A 25,842-nucleotide genomic window follows, 5' to 3' on the forward strand; every position below is an offset into this window, starting at 1 on the left:
CCTTCCACTAAACTGCAGGCAAAGACAGATTTAAGAAGAGGGGAAAAAAAGCAAGTGGCAACTTACAGCAGTGGGCATGGGCACCCACCACGATAAGCAGCATTTTCCTATTACCTTGGATTTCAGATGTGCACTAAATTCCTCCTTAACTACTGGGTGGGTGTAAGGCACAGCCTTCTGCCCGTTTTATAAGGTAGATTGTTGCAGCAATACTACAGCAGAGAAGGCCATGGAAATGTATATATTAACAAATGAATTGTGTGTTGAGTTTTTACACGACAGCAGCCTGTTTAGCAGCTCATCAGACTACTTCCAAAAGTACAGTTGCCTCCCTTCATATGATTAGATCTACATGCATGGCATTTGGCTATCAGCTGCCGGATTTGAATACATGTGGCAGAAAGTCGCTTGTGTCATTCCTGAAGATTGCAACATCGGTGTATTCTCCTCATAGTAAAATGCATACCATGTGAAGGCAAGCCTCCATAGATGGCCTTTAGGCAAGTTACTGGGAATAGCAATTTGGGCCAGCTGCTCTCTTTGCCTAGCCCAAGATTATTGTGAGCATAAAAGAGACTAGACTTTGAAAGTGCACTGCTCACTTCTGACGGCTAGGACAGAGCTAAAATGGTAAATCTAAATGAGACAAGCCTAGCAACAAAGCAAATTTGAGCATACGAAGCTCCCTTATACCAAAAAGAGGCCTTTGCATCTCACCTTCCATCTCACTCCGAGCCATCTTTCTTGACTGGCAACAGCTCCCCATGGCCTGTAGTGGAGAAAAGCCTTTCCCACCCCAGCTGCATGAGACGTTTTTATTATTGGGAGGTACCAGCGACTGAAAAGGAGAACTCTGCACGCAAGCCATATGCTCTGCCACAGAACTACAGTCCCTGAATCTTGCAGCATCTTATGAAGCACTTCTACGGAGAACGTGTGAGGCAGATGCAAGGCAAACTATGACGACTATTAGAGGAACCTGCACTATGCCACAGACAGACCATCAGGAGCCGCTACCTTCCAAAGTGTTCCGCCGTCCGTCCCCTCCGATGATCACATCGAACTCGTACTCCGATACGGGATGTGTCTTCGGGTGGACTCGCGCACGCCAGCCTATCCCTGCGGAAGAATTCCATATTATTCCAAAAGCCCCCCAACATTACTGTGCAGCCATTCAAGAGATTCGGGTAACAACCCACTGATGCTAGCAGTGCTGACGTGGAAGCATAACTACTCCACCTGCTTTTCCTGTGCAGTCTTCACAGGACTGCACAAAGAAGCAGCCCTGTGGAAGCAGCACCCACACCACTGCAGGGACACAGGGACTGCCCCATCGCCATCAGCTGTAGAGCAACACAACCTTTCGGCCTTCGGCCCTCCCCCAGTCGCTGCCAGCCACAACTCTACTTACTCTCATTCTCCTGGTCCTCGGGAGGGTAGACCAGACCCTGGAACTCCACGTTGACATGGATCTCAACCCCCAGGATCAAGGAGACCTTCAAGAGTATCAGCTGGAGCTGACGAATACCTGCACAGGCAGAAGACAAAGATGATTACAAGCAGGGCTCTTTATTTTTAGCAGGGGCTGCTCTGCATATTAGGCCACGCCCCCCCAACATAGCCAATCCTCCAAGAGCTTAGAGGGCTCTTAGTACAGAGCCTACTGTAAGCTCTTGGAGGATTGGCTACATCAGGGGGGCATGGCCTAATATGCAGAGGAGCTCCTGCTAGAAAAAGAGCCCTGAACAAGAGGTCAGTCCTTTAGGCTATGGCCGCTGGAGGAGCAGCAGCAGCAGGTCTTTGGATCGCAGCATGACTCTCAAGCCTCAAAAAGGCTTTCTTGAAAGCCAGCAGGGTTGATGCGTTTGGCTGCTGCAGCAAAAACCAGAGGCAGACTTTGGAAAATTTGTAGACCAAGACATTTATTGCAGCATTAGCTTTCATGGCCTTGAGCCCATGTCAATCAAATGCTGGAAGTGAATTCTCAAGTCTGTGAGATTTTTTCCCCTTTTAGACGCAGAGAGAGAGACAAGGGGAAAAGAGTAAACAGCAAATCAAGTGGGTTTCCAATATATCTAAGAAACGCCCCCCCCCCCCCCCCAAAGTATACAGATAACCACCGAAAGACTTTTGTTGCTTTAGCCAGGGACTCAAAAAGTCTGATAATTTTCTACATCTTTATGGGCATTAAACTGCTTAACAGAATTAAGGAGTCAGTGTTCTTCCTAGCTACTGTTCTTATGAATGAATGTCAGCCTGCGTTCGGGTTTTGCAGAAAAACAAGGCCTTTTAACTCAATATGGACACTTCTGTTTCTTTCCTTTCTCTGTCTCTAAGAACTCTGCTGACTTAGAATGCACTTCACATATCTAAGGCTGGGTAACAGAACATAACAAGGAGTAAGCCAGATTTCCATAAAGCCACAGAAAAGGTATCACATGCCACTGACAAATGGAGTCAGTGGCACATGATACCTTTTCTGTGCCTTTATGGAATTGAGGAAGCTTCACCTTGCAAACCTTGTTTCACCTGTTTCTGCTGCTCTGTGTCTACAGAAGGAATCTTATACTGCAAGTTAGGCTTTTACACATTTGTCTCAATTAGCAAATTTTAAAAATGATGCCTCCTAAATGAGAACTGTCCATCAAAGGTCTCAGTTACTGGCCATTTGTTCTCAGTGTTCATTTTGTAAGAGATTCTTGCAAACTGCTTTGCAAGACTAAATGCAAACTGGACTCTTAGCAACGAGGGCAGGAGACACAGGCACTCAAAATTAACACTCGCTATGAAGCCAGGACTGATTCCATGCTAGTTAAATTTTGGAGCCTTTTCTCTGATTCATTTTTCATAGTTAGGGTTTAATTCAAGAGTAATGGCAGACGACTGATTCAATAAGGAACTAGAAAGTATTTTCAAAGTTTAAAAAATCCTAGGGAAAGGGAGTCAACAAAGGCAGGAACCTTTGTCTGGGAGAATGTGTTTTTGCAGAATGAAAGGCTATTCTGGAGAGATGATCCTTACTTTAGTTCTGGGGCGTTTTTTTTCCTCCAAACCCAATAGTCAGGCCAGCAAATAGGCAAACGTTCTGCCCTTTGGAACAAGGCTGACCTGGATGGGCCAGGCAAACCCAGTCTCATCAGATCTTGGAAGTTAAGCAGAGTTGGCCTTGGTTAGTATTTAGATAAGAGATCACCAAGGAAGTCCAGGGTTGCTACAGAGAAGCAGGCAATGGCAAACCACCTCTGCTTGTCTCTTGCCTCGAAAACCCTACAGGCTGCCGTAAGTCAGCTGCGACTTAACAGCACTTTCCACCACTGCCATGTTACCATGCCATGATTAATGCATCCTCAGATTTCTTCTTCCTTTTCCCCTCCTGCTGAGAACTCAGGTAATCAGCAAGAGCTGCTGCCACTTACTGATATGGTCGATGGCTCCTGCACAGAATTTGCCATAAAACTTTTTGGCGCCCAGGCCCCGCAAGTCGTGTATCGTGAAGGGCCACAAGTGCAGAACATTGTTGCGGGAGAAGGCATCGCGCTTTTCTATGACCACCACCTTGGCTCCTAGAAAGGACAGGTCAATGGCTGTTCGAAGGCCGCAGGGTCCAGCCCCAATGATGAGACACTGCAAGAGAAACAGCAACATTGGTATATAAGGGGGGTTTTTAAAAAAATTCCAAAGTTCAAAGGAAAACGAACACACATTCTAATTATTTGCCTGCCGGCATTCCTCAAAATAAAGCAGAAAAGGGGATGTTTAAAGAAGATATTTAAGGACAACGAACAATTCAGAAGGGATTTCTAGGATTTTGGGCTGCAAAAGGAGCGTCACCGTTTCATTTTCAGGCACACTTCAAATTCTTGGTCCAGAGTTGGCTATTTTGAGTCAAAGGTTTGAGGAGTGAGATCACGAAACAACCAAACAGCCAAGAGAGAAGAGAGACAGATGCAGAGTCAAGAGATGATGTTAACAAGAGATGGGATTTGCAAAGCACACTATGAACTGCATTTTAATCCTTTGAGACATCATACCTTTCAAGATAAAGAAGATGATGATGCTATTGGATTTATATCCCGCCCTCCACTCGGAATCTCAGAGCGGCTTACAACCTCCTTTACCTTCTTCCCCCACAACAAACACCCTGTGAGATGGGTGGGGCTGAGAGGACTCTCATAAGAACATAAGAACATAAGAGAAGCCATGTTGGATCAGGCCAACGGCCCATCAAGTCCAACACTCTGTGTCACACGTGGCAAAAAATGTTATATACACACATACACTGTGGCTAATAGCCACTGATGGACCTCTGCTCCATATTTTTATCTAAACCCCTCTTGAAGGTGGCTATACTTGTGGCCGCCACCACCTCCTGTGGCAGTGAATTCCACATGTTAATCACCCTTTGGGTGAAGAAGTACTTCCTTTTATCCGTTTTAACCTGTCTGCTCAGCAATTTCATCGAATGCCCACGAGTTCTTGTATTGTGAGAAAGGGAGAAAAGTACTTCTTTCTCTACTTTCTCCATTCCATGCATTATCTTGTAAACCTCTATCATGTCACCCCGCAGTCGACGTTTCTCCAAGCTAAAGAGTCCCAAGCGTTTCAACCTTTCTTCATAGGGAAAGTGCTCCAGCCCTTTAATCATTCTAGTTGCCCTTCTCTGCACCTTCTCTAAAGCTATAATATCCTTTTTGAGGTGCGGCGACCAGAACTGCACACAGTACTCCAAATGAGACCGCACCATCGATTTATACAGGGGCATTATGATACTGGCTGATTTGTTTTCAATTCCCTTCCTAATAATTCCCAGCATGGCATTGGCCTTTTTTATTGCAAATGTACACTGTCTTGACACTTTCAGTGAGTTATCTATCATGACCCCAAGATCTCTCTCTTGATCAGTCTCTGCCAGTTCACACCCCATCAACTTGTATTTGTAGCTGGGATTCTTAGCCCCAATGTGCATTACTTTGCACTTGGCCACATTGAACCGCATCTGCCACGTTGACGCCCACTCACCCAGCCTCAACAGATCCCTTTGGAGTTCCTCACAATCCTCTCTGGTTCTCACCACCCTGAACAATTTAGTGTCATCCGCAAACTTGGCCACTTCACTGCTCACTCCCAACTCTAAATCATTTATGAACAAGTTAAAGAGCATGGGACCCAGTACCGAGCCCTGTGGCACCCCACTGCTTACCGTCCTCCACTGCGAAGACTGCCCATTTATACTCACTCTCTGCTTCCTATTACTCAGCCAGTTTTTGATCCACAAGAGGACCTGTCCTTTTACTCCATGATTCTCAAGCTTTCTAAGGAGCCTTTGATGAGGAACTTTATCAAAAGCTTTCTGGAAGTCAAGGTAAACAACATCTATCGGGTCTCCTGCTCTCACAGCAGCTGCCCTTTCAAGGACAACCTCTGCCAGAGCTATGGCTGACCCAAGGCCATTCCAGCAGGTGCAAGTGCAGGAGGGGGGAATCAAACCAGGTTCTCCCAGATAAGAGTCCGCACACATAACCACTACACCAAACTGGCTCTAAAGAAGCAAGAATGGCCACAGCTGTCCTCAGCTTCCTTGCGTCATGGACTATTGCAAAGTGAAAGTTGGGAATTGTTGGGAATAGATTTTCTCTTTTAAAAAACAAGCAATATGGTAACAATAGTTAGATGATATGCTGACTGAAGTGGGACCTTTTCAACAGAGGTCAGCAATGATTTTTTTTAAAAAGTACTTTTGAGTTTAAAATATAGTAATTCAAATTGATAGGTTAACGATCATGCTATGTATTACATGCTTCTATTTTAGGAGCGGTTTGCTAGGGTCAGAGTGTAGTTTAACTACTAAAGGACAATTTGAAAAACAAACTGTCAATACCTATTAGTAAATTGGTGTGATGCCAAAACGAATATAGAGTATTGTTCTTTGCTGTAAATTTATACACCATCTTCTAGAGAGCCAGTTTGGTGTAATGGTTAAGTGTGCAGACTCTTATCTGGGAGAACCAGGTTTGATTCCCTGCTCCTCCACTTGCAGCTGCTGGAATGGCCTTGGGTTAGCCCTAGCTCTCGCAACGGTTGTCCTTGAAAGGGCAGCTTCTGTGAGAGCTCTCTCAATCCTACTTATCTCACAGGGTGTCTGTTGTGGGGGAAGAAGATAAAGGAGATTGTGAGCTACTCTAAGTGGAGGGTGGAATATAAATCCAATGTTGTCTTCTTCTTCCTCCTCCTCTTCTTCTTCTCAAATATTGCACTGTTGACATGAGGTCAGCGCATGATACCGCAAGAGGGAAAACAGAAGGAATATGGGACTTGAAGTCTGGGTTGCCAACCTCTAAGTGAAACTACAAAGACCAGCTGCACTAAGGGAAATGGCAGCTTTGGGGGGCACACTCTACAGCATCCCACCCTCACTGAGCTTCTTGCCTCTTCAGGCACTGTCCCTAACATTCAGGAATGACCTACATCAGCATTGCAACCCTGCTTGTAGTGTATTTGGAACATCCCCAAACAGGTGAAGGATGAACTTGTTTCTACAGTACTGAAAAGTTGAAAGAGGGTGAGGAAGAGGAGAGAGAGGAAGAAGGAGAAGAGTTGATTTTGGGAGAGCCAGTTTGGTGCAGTGGTTAAGTGTGCAGACTCTTATCTGGGAGAACCGAGTTTGATTCCCCACTCCTCCACTTGCACCTGCTGGAATGGCCTTGGGTTAGCCATAGCTATCGCAGGACTTGTCCTTGAAAGGGCAGCTGCTGTGAGAGCCCTCTCAGCCCCACCCACCTCACAGGGTGTCTGTTTTGGGGGAAGAAGACATAGGAGATTGTAAGCTGCTCTGAGTCTCTGATTCAGGAGAAGGGCAGGGTATAAATCTGCAATTCTTCTTCTTCTTTTACACCCCACCCTTCACTACCCAAAGAAATCTCATAGCAGCTTACAATCTCCTTTCCCTTCCTTTCCCCACAACAGACACCCTGTGAGGTAGGTGGGGCTGAGAGAGTTCTGAAAGAACTGCTCTTGAGAGAACAGTTCTGAGAGAACCGTGACTGGCCTAAGGTCACCCAGCTGGCTACATGTGGAGGAAGAGTGGAGAACCAAACCTGGTTCTCCAGATTAGAGTCCACCGCTCTTAACCACTACACCAAACTGGCTCTCACATTGCTGCTTTACATTAATAGCCAGCTTCACATATGAGTTCCTTTATTTCTCACTTCCACAAAACTCCAACAAATGGAACTTTGTCCTTCCCATTTTCAAAAACAGAAAACTGGTGTGTGTGTGTGGGGGGGCTTTCCTAAAGCTACCCCTGCACCCATGGCTGAGCTGGATCTGAATCTGTACCTATTATTCACAGGAAAATTGGTTCTGACTGAATATGTTAAAGTAGTCAGCTGGGAGGGGGAGGGTTTAGAAACTTCAACCTAGCAGAAACATCTAAAGAGCAGACTGTGAGAGATAAAAGGATTTCCACTAAATGCTTAGGATCAAAGCTGTGAGTTCTTTAAGCTCTGACAATCCCACACAAACAACAGAAGGGACACAAGGTGGGTAAACCGCAAAAAAAATCTATAGAATCACTTAGGCCTGTTTCACACCTTCTGGCCCATCCCTTAATCTTATCACCCGATTACTCCATACAAAGTAAAAAACAGACAATCTTTAACGAAAGCCACCGCACACAGGAGCTGTCATGAGATGAGGTGGAATTCCTGTGATGGCTCATTCACACAAACATGCAAGTCATCACTTGACTATGCAGCAAAGTGATGAAGATGCACAACACAAACCAACCCTCAGTTCTCAGGCTCTATAATACTATAACGTCTTAACAGACGCTTAATCAAAATGCACATCTCTCTGCCTTAATATCTTGAAATCCATTTGATTTCAACTAGGGACTCGGAAAAAAACAGACTGGGGAAGCCAACTGGACTGGGAGATGAAGGGAAAAAAGATTGTAAGCTGCTCTGAGGTGGGGTATAAAAGAGCCAATCCCAAGACTGGATTCTGAGAAGTTCTGCTCAAAATAGGCAACCCCAGTTAAAAGTGCAGCATCAGAGTGTCAGCTGCAAAAATTGCCCAAATTGTTGTTTATTCATTCATTATAATCAAAAGATTATCATCAAGCCAGTTTGGTGTAGTGGTTAAGTGTGCGGACTCTTATCTGGGAGAACTGGGTTTGATTCCCCACTCCTCCACTTGCACCTGCTAGCATGGCCTTGGGTCAGCCATAGCTCTGGCAGAGGTTGTCCTTGAAAGGGCAGCTGCTGTGAGAGCCCTCTCCAGCCCCGCCCACCTCACAGGGTGTCTGTTGTGGGGGAGGAAGGTAAAGGAGATTGTGAGCCGCTCTGAGACTCTTCGGAGTGGAGGGCGGGATATAAATCCAATATCTTCTTCTTCTTCTTTGTCTCAGGTGCTGCTGCTGGACCCTACTCCAGCTGCAAAACAGTTGTGGCCCAACCGTGATCGTTGATCACACTATTGCAGCCAGGGCTTTTTCTGTAGCAGCAGCCCCTTTGCATATTAGGCCACACCCTTCTTATGTAGCCAATCCTTTAAGACCTTACAGGGCTCTAAGTACAGGGCCTACTGTAAGCTCCAGGAGGATTGGCTACATCAGGGGTGTGTGGCCTAATATGCAAAGGAATTCCTGCTACAAAAAAAGCCCGGATTACAGCAGAGAGTACCACTAAGAGCCACATGGCAAATTTCAGCTGGAGGCCACTGGGCATCAGCACATGATTGCAGCCTACATTGGGAGATGCAACATGACAACAGCTTTCGGTCAACCGCTCACCTTCGTATTGGCGCATACTTTCCCTTTCTTGAAGTCCTTATGGCAGCCTCTCTTATCCAACTTGGCCCAAAGGGCTTTGGCTTTCCAGTAATTAAGCTTGGACTTGAGCTTATGGTAGAAAGTCCGGTAGTCCTTGGGCTTCAGTTCCAGATAATCGCAGAGCTCCTGGAAGGCCTTGAGAGTCCCTTTGCAGGTCGTGGCCTGGACAAAGCGGTCAAAGAGGACATGGGCCTGGTTCACCTTCTCATTGCTCCTTTCCTCCATACTTCCAGCTTAGCCACCGGCCCTCCTTGTTTTGGTGGCAGACGTCCCCCTTCCAGTCTGCCTGCCTTCTTGACTGCTATGTTGCTCATCAACAATCACTTCTTTTAATCCACATGCAAGAATAACAACCTAGGAAAAGCAAAAGAAAGAGACATCACCAACCTGCATGCACTTGTCATTGGTAAGAACATAAGAGAAGCCATGTTGGATCAGGCCAATGGCCCATCCAGTCCAATGGCCCATCCACTCTATGTCACACAGTGGCCAAAAAACCACGTGCCATCAGGAGGTCCATCAGTGGGGCCAGGACACTAGAAGCCCTCCCACTGTTGCCCCTCTAAGCACCAAGAACACAGAGCATCACTGCCCCAGACAGAGAGTTCCATCAATACCCTGTGGCTAATAGCCACTGATGGACGTCTGCTCCATATGTTTATCCAATCCCCTCTTGAAGCTAGGGTTGGAGAACTGTAAAAACAGGGGCTGGGAAAGCACTGCACACTGTGCTTTAAAATCATCATCATCAACAACATTCATTATAATCAAAAGATTATCATCAAAAGATCAGCCAACAGCAGTTTACCAGCACGGTTATTGGCTTTAAGTCAAAATTCTGAACCTGAAAAAAAGCAGTAGTTCATAACCCATGGAAATTATGCCCCATTACAAGCAGATCACATTAGTCTGCTCAATTCTCCACAATGTATTTTACTCTGCCTAACAAAGAAGTGTAAGGCATTACACTACCAATACACATTCCCTGACCAGTAGCAATGATGTTCTGCCCCATCTCCCATCTTGAGCATCTGAAATCCCAATTTATTCAAATGCACACTGAAAAGCCCATCCTTCTTGCCCTGGTTTGGCGTACACACAGGTTGCTATTAAATTTATCTAAAACATTTCTATGGCACCTTTCCACCCAACTCAGGGGTCCTCAAGGCGGTACATGTTAAAACAGTTCCAACACTGAAAAGCTTGACTAAAAGACAACTATTAAAACAATTAAATAAAACATATAAACACAAACACACAAATAAGAAGGGCCAATCAGCAGAACATAATGATAGAGGGAGACAGAGAATCTCCTGGGGGAGGGAGATCCAAAGTTTTGGTGCCACAACTAAGGAGGCTCTTTCTTGGGTTGCCACCTATCTACCCTCAGATGGCCGAGGGTACCTAGCCCAAAGCCTCCAAAGACAACCAAACTTTAGGTTCCACTGGTTCATATGGAAGTAGGTATCCCAGCCCCAAGTCATATAGGGGTTTAAAGGTTGACACCAGCAACCTGAATTGGGCCTTGGAAGCAAACTGTAGTGGCAGTGCAGACAGAACAAGACTAGGGCAGTATGGTCCCTATGACCCACCCCAGTCAACATTCTGGCCACCACATTCTGTACATACTGTAGCTTCTGCACAGCCTTCGAGGGCAGCTCCACATAGAGCTAGGGTTGCCGGGTCCCCCTTGGCCACTGGTGGGGGTCAGGGTTGCCAGATCCAGGTTGGGGAACTCCTTGAGATTTGTAGGTGGAGTCTGGGGAAGACATGGACCTCTGTGGGGTACAATGCCATGGAGTCCATTCTCCAAAGCATCCACACTGGTGAAAGGCAGTGCCAGCCACCACTACTGACTGTTTATTCAATGGAAGACAGGAGTCCAGTAATACACCCAAGATATAAACCTGCTCCTTTAGGGGATGGAAACCACACCCAGAACAGGAGACTAACTGATAACGGGGGGGGGGGGGGAGAGAGAGAGAGAGAAAGAAAGAAAGAAAAACATCCCTGGTCAGGATTAAGGGTGGTAACAGATAACGAATGCACAGGGAGTCCAAGTTCCTGGAGCTAAGGACATCAGCATTCACAGCTGGCAGAATCATAAACCTGCCTGTCATATGTGACCCAAAAGACAGAAATAAGGTATGCGAGCACAAGGGACATGGCCTTTGTTGTTCTGCCCCATCAGCCAGAGAACTTTCTGCTCTCTTCAGTATGGCTGGCACCAAGTCTTTCAAGTTTTAAATCCCCCCTCCCTGACCTGTGCTTGGTTTCTCATGACTGTTTCTTGGTTTTTTCCCTTATTTGATGACCTCTCCTACCACCTCCTTTATATTGCATACTCTTTATTGCTCTGTATTGGCAAATTCACTATCTTATTTCAACAAGGGTAGAAAGTTGGAGTAGATTTTTTTAAGCTACAGAATTGCAGCAATAATAGAAAGCACTGTTTGATCACCAGTTTAAAAGCTTGTTTTTCTTCAACACAGACAGATATAAAAATAAAAAATGGGACTAGGACTCCAATCTTGAAACAGTTCCACTGGTTGTCTGGGGCAGTGATGCTCTGTATTCTTGGTGCTTGGGGGAGCAACAGTGAGAGAGCTTCTGGATTTCTGGCTCCACTGGTGGACTTCCTGATGGCACCTGGATTTTGGCCACTGTATGCCACAGAATACTGGACTGGATGGACCATTAGCCTGATCTAACATGGCTTCTCTTATATTCTTAAAATTGATATATTAACCATATGAAGTCGATGTCTTGGTTTTTTATGGTTTTGCCTGATACCTCCGGTTGCATTCTAAGCTGCTTTGAGCTGCTGTGTATAGCAAGAAAGACAGGATAAAAACATCCAACTATATAAATAGTTTACCTGTTGCATATCTGATACTTATCAGAACTAAGGGGCTGAAATAATAATCATTACAGAACTTACAAATGAACAGCCCATAAAATCAGAATCCAGTAGTGGATTGGTGTAGTGTTTGGCAGCAAAGGAGTTATGGTTGGTCTCCAACTCAAATCTCACTTCTGCCACAAACTTACTAAATAGGCAACAGCAAGCCATTTTCCCCTGGTGTCAGCACTCACTCACCCACCCACCCCAAACTCACAACACAGAGATAACATTACAAACCAATCTAATAGGAAACAATGAACAGATAAGAAGATAATAATAGAAGTTATTTGAACACAGATTGTTCAAATGTTAAATAGTACTAGCATGACTTGTAAGAAAATTTACTTCAGAAAGAGAAATGAAATAAAGATCTGGGCATAAACACTGCGAAATAAGGAGGAGTTTGGACCTCCTTCCTGGTTAAGACCTTTAAAAGAGCTCACATTCCCCATAAACAAGCTTGAGCACAAGGGTCAGAGAAGTAAATATATAGGGCAGCTACTGGAAGCATAGAATCCATCAAGTTGACTTTGGCCTCCATGATTCTCTTCTCCCCAACAACCGCTTGGAAATAAGATTCCATTTAATTATCAATGAAATAATATTGTCATTAAATGATGGCATTAAAAGAACTGATTCATTTCCATACATTATTCCACTACCACCACCCCAAACCATTCACTGCTCTCCTGACAGGCTAACAAAAGGGACTGTTTCTTTATCAGCTTTGCTGGCATAGATATTCAATTTTGATTCTCAACATTATTTTCAAATAGGTAAGATTCCTTTGCAATTGTAATACAAAGCTGGAAGCAATATATCTCAGGAATGCAGCACTGCGCAGATATAGCTCTTGCCAGTATCAACTAGGTAAGTAAGCTGGCACGCTACTAATATAATGGTACTGGTTCTCATTCAGTACAATCTTACAGCACCTGGAGAAGTACAAAAGCACACAATTAGAGCTGTTGACAAGGAAGTAGAAGGAAGGATGTTTAAGCTAATCTGCCACAACCCAGAAACTCTGACCAAGAGGGAGCCACTCTCAGCTGGGTGATTTACACACAGGGATCAGGGTTTTTTTTTTAATGGCATTGTTTGAACCAAGAAATATTGTTCCATTGTCTATGTGTATACCTAGTTTACAGCTTTTTAAAAATCCCTAGCCCTCAAGGGTACTGGTGCATAACAGTAAAAGTGAGTGTAAACTTTCAAAATCAGAGAGAGCAAGGAGAGCAAGAATAATTTTCAAAAACTAGGAGGAAAGCTTTAATATCACCCGTCACTAGTTGTCCCACCTCATTGCAAGTAACAGCAAACGCTTAGCAAGGGATATTCAAATGTTTCTAATTTGCAAAATCAACCGTTCTTGGGGAGAATCTCAATTACTTCAGTGAAGAATTGTGAGAATATGGAACTTTGTGAACAAAGTTTACCTCACATTCCAAAACACAAAGTTACTGTAACATTGACAAAAAGGGTGAAGTAACACAGATACAGGAATCCACCACGTAACTATAACCCCTGTCACAGAACAGCTATATATATCTTTAGCCCCAAACAAGGGCTTATCTGAGGTGCATTTTTAAACTAGGTTATCTAGTCATACATACAGCCAATACAACAGACTCTACAAGTTCACAGAACTCCGTAAACTTCATACATACTCAGGGAGGTTTCCACAGGGCAATTATCTACTGGCAGCAAGGAAACCTCTCTTTACTTTTCTGGGCTTGAGCTGGTACAGAGATTACTGCCTCACAGACACCCTCAATCTCAATAGGTTGCGATAGGAAGGAGAAGCCAACACCTCTATGGCATGCCATGAGGATTGAAGATTCAGGATAACAGCAATCCCAGTCTTCACTTCAGCCTATGAAGAGCTGTCAACCCTTGTGAGGCATAAACTAGAATTAAATGAGTTCACAAGCTTACAATCCTATCCAGGCTTCAGATTCAGCAGGAGCTCACAGGAGTGCAGTTCCTGAACCTTTCTGATGGTTCCCCCTCTTCCTCCCCATCTACTTTGTCCACTGAAAAGTAGGTGCAACTGCATAACAATCCCTGGATTAGGAGAGCGAGCAGCCAACCAGCCACCAGGGGCTTTGCCATGCCCCCAGCAGCCCTCATTAACCCCTGGAGAAACCCACGCCACCCTTTCTCCACTTCTTATGTGATTCTGGGCAGCAGGTGGCTTGCTGGCCTTTTGACTGTGTGTTGGAGGGGTGGCCTAGGAGACCGAGGCCTGCTTGGACTGGCTGGATCTCTAGCCAGCCCAAGCAGGCCTCACTCACCTGGGGCTCTCTTTTTTTGCATCGGGTTGCTTTTGGCTGGGGGGGGGAGCACCACCATGAACTCCACCACCTATTTTTCTACAAAGTGACCCCTGATTGTATCACAAGAGGAACTGACAAGAGTAGACCACACTACTGCCTCAACTGCAAATTCCAGAGACTTAGCTAATGTGTATGGGTTTGCATTTAGCAGCTTCTCGACTAATACACAGAACACAGCCTAGATGCTGCACTCCTACCATTACGACACCATAAATGGAGCCAGTATCTCCTATCAGCTCTTGCCATCAGCATCCCATGTCTGTCCATGAGCAGATATTGTCTTTGCTACTGTAAACAAAGATTCTCATCCATTCTGAAGGATAAGAACACCATGCACTAAAGTGACAGAAGGCAGACAGCATAAACATCTACCCACAGCTAGTTAAAAAAATACAGTGCCTCTTATCCAATATTATTGGGTTTTTTTCCCTTTTTCTTCTTTTTTAAACAGCAGTTATTATTACTGGAATGAAAAGACGGTCTGAACTCAAGATCCAACTTCTTCAGATTCTTGCTAACTTATTTTTCCTGTTCCTGGCACGGAGTCAGCCAAGGCGAGCCTTTCACAGTTTATGCTTCTTGCCATTCCAATAGGTCCATGCTCTCTAGTGTTTTGCTTGTGGTGCATTCCTTAATACTACATGGCAGTACGTAATTATTCAGCGTTTCAAGCAGTGGGCAGACAGAACGCTTGGGGTTGCTGACATGGGGCATTTTTCACATGGCAGCATTCACCATGTGCTCTCCAGGGCAGAGGGGCACTGTCAGGCAGACAGGTCTTGCTAGTGTGAATCAGTGCCACCACATGAGTTACTGCCATTTCCATAAATGCTCCGAAGTGTGCCACTATTTTTCCAGAAAGCTGCTGGCAACCTACGCACCATGCATGCAGAGACACCACATACAACACCTCCACAAGTCTGGCTTGCGGTCCTGCACACCCCCAAGGCAACTGACATTCATTACAGCCCATACACAACCATATTAACAAACATATTAACAAGTCGCACCACTCTTACACCACCAAGAGAGATAGTTTGAGGTAGTGATTAAGTGTGCAGACGCTTTTCTGGGAGAACCGGGTTTGATTCCCCACTCCTCCACTTGCAGCTGCTGGAATGGCCTGGGGTAAGTTGTAGCTCTCACAGAGCTGTCCTTGAAACGGCAGCTTCCGGGAGAGCTCTCTTGGCCCCACCTATCTCATAGGGGCCTGTTGTGGGGGAGGAAGATAAAGACGATTGTAAGCCACTCTGAGATTCAGAGTGAAGGGCAGGGTATAAATCCCGTATCATCATCTTCTTTAATATTAAACTATGGAAGTAAGTGCTGTGAAGCGAGATGACATTTTTATTGTTTGTGCTAATGGCTTTTAATATTCACTGTGATCTGCAGGGTTGATTTCGATAGATGTAGTGCAAATTTTTCTTCTTTAATTCAAAAAAGGAACTTGCAGTTATGTGCTCTGAAACACAAAATGTTAAAAGAAATATGAGTCCATTGCCTAACTGGCAAAGGCATGATGCCTAACCGTGGACAGCGCTAACCATAGTTTTGCCATTTAGCCCCCAGTTAAGATGCCAAATATTCTTGCCAAGCAATGCCCTCTCATCTCAAAAGAAATGTATAAGAAGGTGCCATCAAAAGCTTCTTGCCACCCTACAAACAGAGAAGCAAGGCATTTATTTAATCAGCTATAACACTGAAGTAATACTTTCACATCTTGCTTTGTGGCAAACCCTTAGGTATACCATGAATTGGACCTCTTTTACAAATACAATGCTCCCTCCTTTTCACAGTAATCTTGAGAAAGATCTCAAATAGCTCAGAATGTACTGGGCCTTCTCAACTAAAGGGACTTTCAAAACATCTGGATTATTTTTATTTGTTGTGGCTACACTCTTTGGGGTTACAGTAGGTCCTAGTCCCCAAGAAACCAAGTGGCGCACGTACAACAGGCATGCTACTGAATTACAGAATGTGGGATGCCCTTGCTACACATCTTCAGCCCCAAAGCATGATAACATCAGTTTTACAGTGCACGAGGCATATGCATTGTGAGGCCACTGTGGTACAGCTTTTGTTGAGAAAACTCCCCAATCCTTACTTTGCAAGATTTGCACTCATTGGACAGGTGAGTTATATGCAACAAAGAACATTTGTGAAATGCCAAATTAATATATTTTCCACATCCCTCATGTCTTCCCTCACCTTTCCTAGTCCTACATAACATCATTTCCTAAATTTCATTCTGAGGATCACTTCCACAAAGTACGATTTCTCCTGAAATATTCATACAATTAGCTGCAGAGCAGAGGCTTAAACATACCTCTGCACATGGACCTGTTTTTGCTACATTACTGCATACAGTGTCATCATGCAAAATTAGTCCCACCAAGCACAGAAATCAGTATCCACTAACAACATTAACCACCTCTTCCCCCACCCCCCACAAAACTGGCAGAGGTTATTTTCACTCTTTCCATTACTCCATATAAGCATTAAACATTACTGACTTCTTTTTTTGAAGTGCATAACCAGGGAATCTGTAGTTCTTCCAGAGAAATCATTCCAAAATAAAGAGTGCCGAGTCCTGCATCTTCTCAGAGGTTTTGTCCAGCTCCCCAAATCACTTTAGTGCATCAGATTACACTTGTGTACCCCTGTTGCTGACAAAATGCTTTTTATAGCAACAGGGAGCATAAATCAAAGAACGCTCCACAGTATAGTGCCAGCAGAGCAAAAGCTGAAGTTAAACTTAGCTTGGCCAGCATCTCCTCGTTTTCCTATTTTGTCAGGAAATCAAATGAGGTTTGAAGGAACTCTGCCGTGATTTAAAACAGGAAAACCCCAGAAAGCTGTCTCAGGTAACCAGTGGTGCCATATGATGTGAGCTTTTCCACAGGTTGTCCTTCCATCTTGCACTGCGTTCACATCAGAAGGAAATAAACTTTTTTGTTGTTCAGTCGCACAGTCAAGTCCGACTCCTTGTGACCTCAAGGACAAAGTCACGCCAGGGAATAAACTAGGTGCATGGAAACAGATGAGTAAGGATTATATCCACACTCCTTTCCTGAGGAGGAGGAAAGGGGGCTAGCCATCTACAGAACAATGAAAGCTTCCTTCTGTAAGGAGCTTCGGTGATTTCCATCTACCTCCTCCTCCTCTTCCCATTCTTGCCCGGAACTGTCTGCCCTGTAAAAACCCTGGAAACCTGGGGGGCAGCAAGCCAGAGATCACAGGAGACTGCAAGGGAAGGCAGAGATTCCCTGCCAGGTTTCCAAGGTATCAGAATGCACGCCTGTGATTTTCTCCAAGTTGGCAGGATCGTGCATGTTTTTGTCTTCAGGCAGCCGATGCTGACTCAGAACTTCTGAACATTCCTTGGCTAAGACACTGTAGTGTATTGTGGGGGGGGGGGGTGCACAAAGGGGGAGAGAAGAGGAAAATGGGAGACAGGGCGACATGAGCCAGAGCAGACGTAGGCAGGAAAAGTGATTGTGTTACTTTGCACAACACTGAGAAATACTTGTTGACTCACATCTGCTCGTCCAGCTCAGGATCTTTACCTCCTGCGCAGAACAATAGAAACCACCAGGAAAAATAACATGACGAGGCAAGAAATAGGGAGAGATGCGAAAAGCCCCTGCAAGAGGCCTGTCTTTTCCTACAATTGCTAAAGCATTTCCAGTAAATTACAGATGGCTCGCATTTTCCCTGACTCAAGAACTTAAGGGCCTCTCCGCACCTTAGGTGTACGTTGTGAATGCAGCAATTGCAAATTTGGAAACGTTCATTATATAACAAATACCAGCATTAGGGAGACTGGGCAAACTGTGGACACCTGCCAAGCTGTTCAGTTCTTGATTTGCTGCCGCTTACTTAGAAGGCAAAGGGTCAAAAGCACAGGTCCTGACAGCATGCTGGACAATGTCTACTCCTGGAGAAAGCAGCAGAAAACAACTTGTGACCAGAGATGTCACTCCCAGCAAGCGGGCAAAGATCAAACAGAGGCCACCATCTACTCACTCCGGGAGCGCAGCAAAGCCATCCACCCCATAAAATCCCCTGCAGCTCAGCAACCCACGCAATTAATTTGTTTTTGAGTGTGTGTGTCTGTGTGTGTGTGTGTGTGTGTGTGTGTGTGTGTGTATATATATCCAGTAGCGCTTCACTAGTAGAAACCCTCCCCATCAAAAATCTCCAGTTAAACATCCACTTGTATCAGGCAGGTCTTGGATTCAGCAGGAGTTCACAGGAGCATAGCTCCTGAACCTTTCTGAGGGTTCCCCCTCCTCCTTCCCACCTTGCCCATTGAATAGTAGGTGCTGCTGCCTGCATAACAATCCCTGGATGAGCTCCACCACCTATTTTACTACAAAAGTACCCCTGGTATCAGGCAACGGCTCAAGGCTAGCCAAGGAAAATATGGCTATTTTGATTACACCTCTCCAGACAGTTTCAGAATTATACATACTAAATATAAATTCAGGGGCACCTTTAAGACCAATCAAGTTTAATTATGGGTATAAGCTTTTGGGTGCATGCAAACTTACACCAAACATTAAACTTTGTTGGTACCGTATTAAAGGTGCCACTGGACTCAAAACTTTGCTCTGTTGCTTCAGACCAACATGGCTACCCACCTGAACACTAAGTATGTTATTATTAATACTACTAGAAGTACAATTCTAGCAGGAGCTCCTTTGCATATTAGGCCACATACCCCTGATGTAGCCAACCCTCCAAGAGCTTATAAGGTTTTGTAAGCTCTTGGAGGATTGGCTACATCAGGGGTGTGTGGCCTAATATGCAAAGGAGCTCCTGTTAGAATTCCACTCCTGAATACTACTTACAATTACCAGAACATTAAATAAATCTGTTTAAAAAAAAAAAAAACTTTCTATGCACCTAACACAACTTTGAATAAAATGAAATCTTGCCTCTGAGCATAAAGATTTTCTCCATGTACATATGGCTGGTTTAGGGAAGCACTTTGGGGTGAAACCTACAAAGGAGGAGGAGGGAGGGGGAGGTGGGAGGAGAAGAAGGAAAAGGAGGAAGAGGAGGAGGAGGATAAATCTGATTTATATCCCACCCTATTCTCTGAATCTCAGAGCAGTCACAATTTCCTTTACCTTCCCACCCCCACACACAACAGACACCCTAAGAGGTAGGTGGGGCTGAGAGAGCTCTTACAGCAGTTACCCTTTCAAGGACAGCTCTGGGAGAGCTATGGCTGATCCAAGGCCATTTCAGCAGGTGCAAGTGGAGGAGTGGGGAATCAAACTCGGTTCTCCCAGATAAGAGTCTGCACACTTAACCACTACACCAAACTGGCTCTCGAGCGGCAGAGCTTCTCTCTGGGTGGGTGCCTGGGTAAGACAGTATGGCAGGATATCTTGTATTTTTAAAGCTGGCATTCAGTAAACACACAAAGCTTTGTTTTGACTCACTATCAGTGTATTTACATGTTGATTTTCCTTGCCTCTAAGAAAGCCGCAGTAACCTTGGGTTGTAATTAGTGAAGTAATGCACAAACAGCCAGAATTTCCTGCAGGTGTGATCATAGTTTGTGTAATCTGGGTGTGGTTTTCCCTTTCCCTAACTTCAACACAGCCCTAAATCCCTTTCCCTGACTTCAACATTGCTCTAAATCTCTCCTGGGCAGACAGACTGCACCGATCCTCCTCTTCCAACTTCTCCCGTCATTCAACCTTCCCTCAAACAAGCCTCCAGTTCGCACCCTGAAAATGCCTGAGGTTGGCTTTGTGGGCAACAGAAATATTCTCTCACATGGCGGTAGGGCACAAATCCTGCACTCTTCGTCAGGCTGAGCATCAAGGCTTGATTCAATCTGGGGCACATTAAAACAAAGGTCCAGAGCCTCTTCTGAAGCTAGGGCTTAGGCTTGGGCCTGAGAAGTAAGGAAGCCTCTGAGCATGTGCAGAATACAAACTGGTAATATCATGGTCCCAACCATCAGAAATGAACAGCCACGCCTCTCAACAGCCCTGGACTCCACCTCATTCCCCCCAAATGAACTGTCCCAATCAAACACGCATCAATGCCACATCTTTGTCTGCAACAGAAAGCCTGAAGAATCCTCACTTCAGGTCCAAGTGAGACTTACTTGAACAGACATGAAGATGACTTAAACTGAATCAGACCATCAAGTCCATCAAGGTCAGTACTGTCTAATTATATTGGCAGCAGCTCTCCAAGGTCTCTGGTGGAACTCTTTCACATCACCTACTGCGTGGTCCTTCCAAATGGAGATGTTGGGGACTGAACCTAGGACATCCTGCATGCTGAGCAGAGGTTCTTCCACTGAGCCACAACACCTAGTAGTGTTAGCTCAGTTTGTAACTTTATAACAGGGGTGGGGAAACTTTTTTCTGCCAAGGGCCATTTGGATATTTATATCATTCATAGGCCATACAAAATTATCAGTTTAAAAAACAGTGCTCCGCTGAGGGAGAATGATTCAGCCTGGCAATCCCCGAGGGCCAGACCAAGTGATCTCGAGGGCCATAAACGGCCCTCGGGCCGGATGTTCCCCACCCCTGCATTATAGGGATCTATATTTGGAGGCATCAGCTGTGCAACAATATGCCTTGTGCAATGATCATGCAGCTGGGTCCCAGACTGGGTACACATATCCCTTACCCAACACCTACTGCCAGAGGGCTCCTTACCACAGAACAGTCACCCACCTCCCCCATTTATTCTTTCAAGATTGGGCCTGCACAAAAGATGAAACAATTAACTGATCCAGTATTAAAGAAAAAGCAGTTAACAGCCACAGCCAACCAAATTTTTTTTGAAGTTGGAACTACAATCTGTCTTCCAACAAGCAAGAAGTTAACGAACACCCATGGGTTTAGGTGTACAATCATATATAAGAGAGCCTCACTTACTAGTCCATCAAGTCCAGCATCCTTTCCCACAGTGGTCAGCAAGATGCTCCCTATATAAAGGGCGTGCAGGTCAAAGCCTCTCTCTTCCACATCCAAACATTGGTCATCATCCTGATGAGTACGGAGGTCACATTTAGCCACCATGGATAGTGGCCCTAGACGGACTGCTCCATGCACCTGCCTAATCCCCTTTCAAACTCACATAAAACAGTGGTCACTGCTGCACCTTGTGGCAGAGAGTTCCGTAAATTACCAGTTATCCCTACAGTTCTGCAATTTCTCAGAGGGATTTCCCTTCTCCCTTCAGCAGAGGACTGTGTTCCATGTAAGGCAGCATTTCACGTGAGAAAGTCAATGTGATTTTATCCCAAGATCTTATATAATAGCATCATTCATCATTCAGTCAGCATGCTTAAAATAAAGCAGCAGGTGCTTCTTCAAAGGAATCCTGAAGGTTTGCCTCAATCCCCAGCAACTCTCCTTATCTCCCCAGCTGCACTCAATACACTACACTTCACGCTTTCCTAATATCCTTGATGGCAAGAACCCAGGAAGGTCCTTTAACGAACAATCCAGTTAAGGACAGGTTGACAATGCTGGCTGGCCAGCCTGCCTTCTCTCTTTCCATTTAAACATCAAACATTGGGCGACACGTATCAGGTTTCCTATACAGCAAAGAAAGGAGAACAGGTGAACTTTGCCAACCCTGCTGTGGATTTTGTGCTCCAGGGCTCACTTTAGCCAGCCTGAGTGAGTCACTGACTAAGAAGTCATAACCACAGCATGCACAAAAAGAGTTGCACTGATGCATCCAAAAAGAATGGAAAAAGCCGCCCGAGGGTTAGGACATCTTTCTTTGCTGGACTCTGCCTTATAAGAGCACACAGGAATCAACTGGAAGTCCAAAAATAAATGCAGAAAGGCCAGCATGCATCTGCATATTAACCATAAGGCTTTAACTTGGACTTAAAATCCAGATGGTCCCACCTTCAACAGAAGAGTAACTAAAGGGCTGCAAACTAGAAATCCCAATTCAAATCTCACCTTTGCCATTATACTAGGTGGCCTTACAGACAACCACCATCTTTCAGTCCAACCACCTGCTACATGGGGCTGATGAGTATGGCCTACCTTACAGGGTTACTGTGAGGAAAATGCTGAGATAACATGTGTGAAATGCTCTGAAGATGCTAAAGCACTATACGATGCTAAACCTGTCTTAGCTGGCTATCTATATGCTGTCCCTGCAAAGCAAATACCATTACTACCCAAGTACCCTTGCAGACTGTAGGCAGGAGAGCCTGTGACTGAAACCTCCTCCATATTAAAAAGAAACAAAAAACCCAAAACACCTTCTACATAGCAAATCAGCATGCCTGGCAAAAACATTCTAGACAAGACTTTTCATGACACACTAGCTTTGGTGTAGTGCTTAAGAGCCAGTTTGGTATAGTGGTTAAGAGCAGCAGACTAAACACTGAACCTTGGTATGTTAACTCTCTTAATCGCAATACAGTATATAAAGAAATTCTATCATTGAAACCTTTGTATTATTAAGGTATAATTTTATTTATAGGATATTGTATCCCTATTTATTTTTCAATGTTTTGGTAACGTATACGCTTTTGTTTTTGTTATTTTTTTGTTTATTCTTTCTTTGGTTTGTGATAGCTTATTGTGACCTTAATTGTTGTTGTTCAGTCGCACAGTCGAGTCCGACTCTTTGAGACCCCAAGGACAAAGTCACGCCAGGCCTTCCTGTCTTCCACCATCCTCCAAAGTCTGCTCAAATTCGTGTTTGTTACATCAATAATATTGTCCAGTCATTTCATCCTTTGCCATTCCCCTTCTTTTGCCTTCTATCTTTCCCAGCATCAGGATCTTCTCCAGGGAGTGCTCCCTTCTCATTTGGTGGCCAAAGTATTTGAGCTTCAGCTTCAGCAATTGACCTTCCAGGGAACAGTCTGGGTTGATTTCCCTTAGGACTGACTGATTTGATCTTCTTGCAGTCCAAGGGGCTCTCAAGAGTCTTTTCCAGCACCACAGCTCAAGAGCATCTATTCTTCTGCACTCGGCCTTCCTTATGGTCCAGCTCTCACAGCCATACATTACTACTGGGAATATCATCACTTTGACTGTATGGACTTTTGTTGGCAGGGTGATGTCTCTATTTTTTATTATACTGCCCAGGTTTGCCATAGCTGTCCTTCCAAGGAGCAAACGTCTTTTAATTTCATGGATACAGTCACCATCTGCAGTGATCTTGGATCCCAGAAATGTGAAGTCTGTCACTACTTCCATGTCCTCCCCTTCTATTTGCCAAGGTGTGATGGGGCCAGATGTCATGATCTTAGTTTTTTTGATGTTGAGTTTCAAGCCTACTTTTGTGCTCTCCTTTTTCACCCTCAACAAGAGGTTCTTTAGGTCCTCCTCACTTTCTGCCATTAGAGTGGTGTCATCTGCATATCTGAGGTTGTTGATGTTTTTCCCGACAATCTTAATTCCGGCTTGTGCTTCATCCAGGCCAGCATTCCTCATGATGTACTCTGCATATAAATTAAATAAGCAGGGTGACAATATACATCCTTGTCGAACTCCTTTTCCTATTCAGTTGTTCCATATCCCGTTCTGACAGTTGCTTCTTGACCCTTATGCAGGTTTCTCAGGAGACCTGTGAGGTGGTCTGGTACTCCCATCTCTTTAAGGACTTGCCACAGTTTGTTAACTTTGTATTGCCGAATAAGGCAACTAAAAAGTTTTGTTAAATTAAAAAAAGAAAGAAAAAAAGAGTGGCAGACTCTAATCTGGAGAACTAGGATTCCCCATTCCTCCTCCACATGTAGCCAGCTGGGTGACCTTGGGTCAGTCACAGTTCTCTCAGAGCTCTCTCAGCCCCACCTGCCTTCACAGGCTATCTGTTGTGGGGAGAGGAAGGGAGAGTGATTGCAAGCCACTGAGAGTCCTTCCGGTAGTGAAGGGAGGGGCATAAAATCAATTCTCCTTCTTTCTACGTGCAAGAAATTATTTTGTGAGCAGTCTGAAGCAGTACATCATAGACAGAGGGTACTACCCTCGGTGAGAACTAGAATCCTGTCACCTTCTGGCAATCAGGATCCCTTCACCACACTGCTACTTGAAGAAACACATGCCTTTCAGTAGAGGAGAAATGGAAGGAAAAGTCTTCTATGAGAGTTGTAAGAGGGCTAGGAGCTGCTTATTACACAGGAGCTGCTTATTACAAACTTCTCAGGAAGTGCCTGTAGGCAATCTGCAGCTCCCCCAGTATAAAGGAACACCTGGAGAAATCAGTACAGCACAAAGAGAGAACCAAAGAGTTCACACATCACCTTAGACTGATGCAGGCTATTGGCCCATCTAGCTTGGTATTTTCTGCTCTTCACTAGCAGGGGCCTTTCAGGATTTCATGAAGCGAAACCCCCAACAGTTGCTACTCAATATCCTTTACCTGGCAATGCTGGGGCCTTTTGCATGCAAAGCATGACTCTACCGCTGAACCACAGCAGTTCCCAGAAGGGCGACACTGAATTCTGCCTGACAGGCTATAGCGTTCAGCTTGATAAGCTTTTATTTCAGTACAAGTTTGTCAGAGAGCCAGTTTGGTGTAGTGGTTAAGTGTGCGAACTCTTATCTGGGAGAACTGGGTTTGATTCCCCACTCCTCCACTTACTGCTGCTGGAATGGCTTGGGTCAGCCAGGGCTCTCTTATCTGGGAGAACCGGACACTATTCACCCCTCCTCCACTTACAGCTGCTGGAATGGCCTTGGGTCAGCCATAGCTCTGGCAGAAGTTGTCCTTGAAAGGGCAGCTGCTGTGAGAGCCCTCTCAGCTCCACCCGCCTCACAGGGTGTCTGTTGTGAGCGGAGAGGATAAAGGAGATTGTAAGCCGCTCTGAGTCTCTGATTCAGAGAGAAGGGCAGGGTATAAATCTGCAGTCTTCTTCTTCTTCAACCTTGAGATGGACAACGACACAGCTATGTGACAGTCAAGAATGATAGCATACATCCCAGGTCCATCATAACAGTTAAACAGTTGTCCTAGCCTAGTCAAGCATAGAAAAGCAGCATGTACTGTTCAAGTACTTCTTAGCCTTTCATTCCTCCAGTACCACATCATCGGCTGGCACACACCCCACTGAACAGAGACCACTAACTGCAGATTACTATGCAGTCCAGACTAGGCTGAGGTCATCTTTGCCTAGATCACCAAAGGAGCCGTCTCAACATGATAGGTACTGTTCAAGTGTTTTGGCTCAGGTATCTTGAACTTTGATGCATGCTTTCCCACTGTGTTTTCAGTAAAGGGTGGGGTAAGCCCTAGATGTAATCACAGTAATGTGTCTGTCATTTAAACCAGCCCAACTAAACCCTCATCCTGGAGGGTAAGACGGCTCTACTTCCTATTCATCCTCAGCTGCATCCTGAAAACCGAATACATAAAGCTTTATAAAATAAAAGCTTCAAAAACAAATGGGCCGTGACTATTTATGCTAGTCTTTCTACTCACACCTGCAACCTAAAATAAACCAGCTTTTATAAAGATTCAGTGTTTGTTCAGGGGGGATTCAGTTCTTACTTGCTAGACATTTAGACAACCCTGACCTGGATGGACCAGGTGAGTCACATCTCATCAGATCTTGGAAGCTAAGCAGGGCTGGCCCGGGTGAATTCTTGTATGGGAGGCCACCAAGGAGGTCCAGGGCTGCTACACAAACCACCTCTGAACATCTCTTGGCTTGAAAACCCTACGTGGGCGCCATAAACCATAAACAATAGCATTTTCCACCTAGACAAGAGGCTTTTCACAAGACTAAGGGCAAAGTTTCGAGGGACATG

The 25,842-nt window shown here is 45.0% G+C and overlaps 1 protein-coding gene across 3 annotated transcripts in view; it reads right to left on the reverse strand.

Moving 5' to 3' along the window:
* The window catches only part of MICAL3 (microtubule associated monooxygenase, calponin and LIM domain containing 3), a 172,517-nt gene extending 163,341 nt beyond the window's left edge, over positions 1-9,176 (reverse strand). For all 3 annotated transcript variants that reach the window (XM_060245797.1, XM_060245796.1, XM_060245795.1), the window contains exons 1-4: positions 8,792-9,176; positions 3,417-3,624; positions 1,412-1,528; positions 1,018-1,119 (exon numbers count right to left, since the gene is read on the reverse strand). In XM_060245797.1, the coding sequence (XP_060101780.1) occupies positions 1,018-1,119; positions 1,412-1,528; positions 3,417-3,624; positions 8,792-9,055 (691 nt within the window). In that variant the 5' untranslated portion in view covers positions 9,056-9,176. The remainder of the gene's footprint in view (positions 1-1,017; positions 1,120-1,411; positions 1,529-3,416; positions 3,625-8,791) is intronic.
* Positions 9,177-25,842: the final 16,666 nt, after the last annotated feature.

This window comes from Heteronotia binoei, chromosome 8, assembly GCF_032191835.1.
Source record: "Heteronotia binoei isolate CCM8104 ecotype False Entrance Well chromosome 8, APGP_CSIRO_Hbin_v1, whole genome shotgun sequence".
NCBI lineage: Eukaryota > Metazoa > Chordata > Lepidosauria > Squamata > Gekkonidae > Heteronotia > Heteronotia binoei.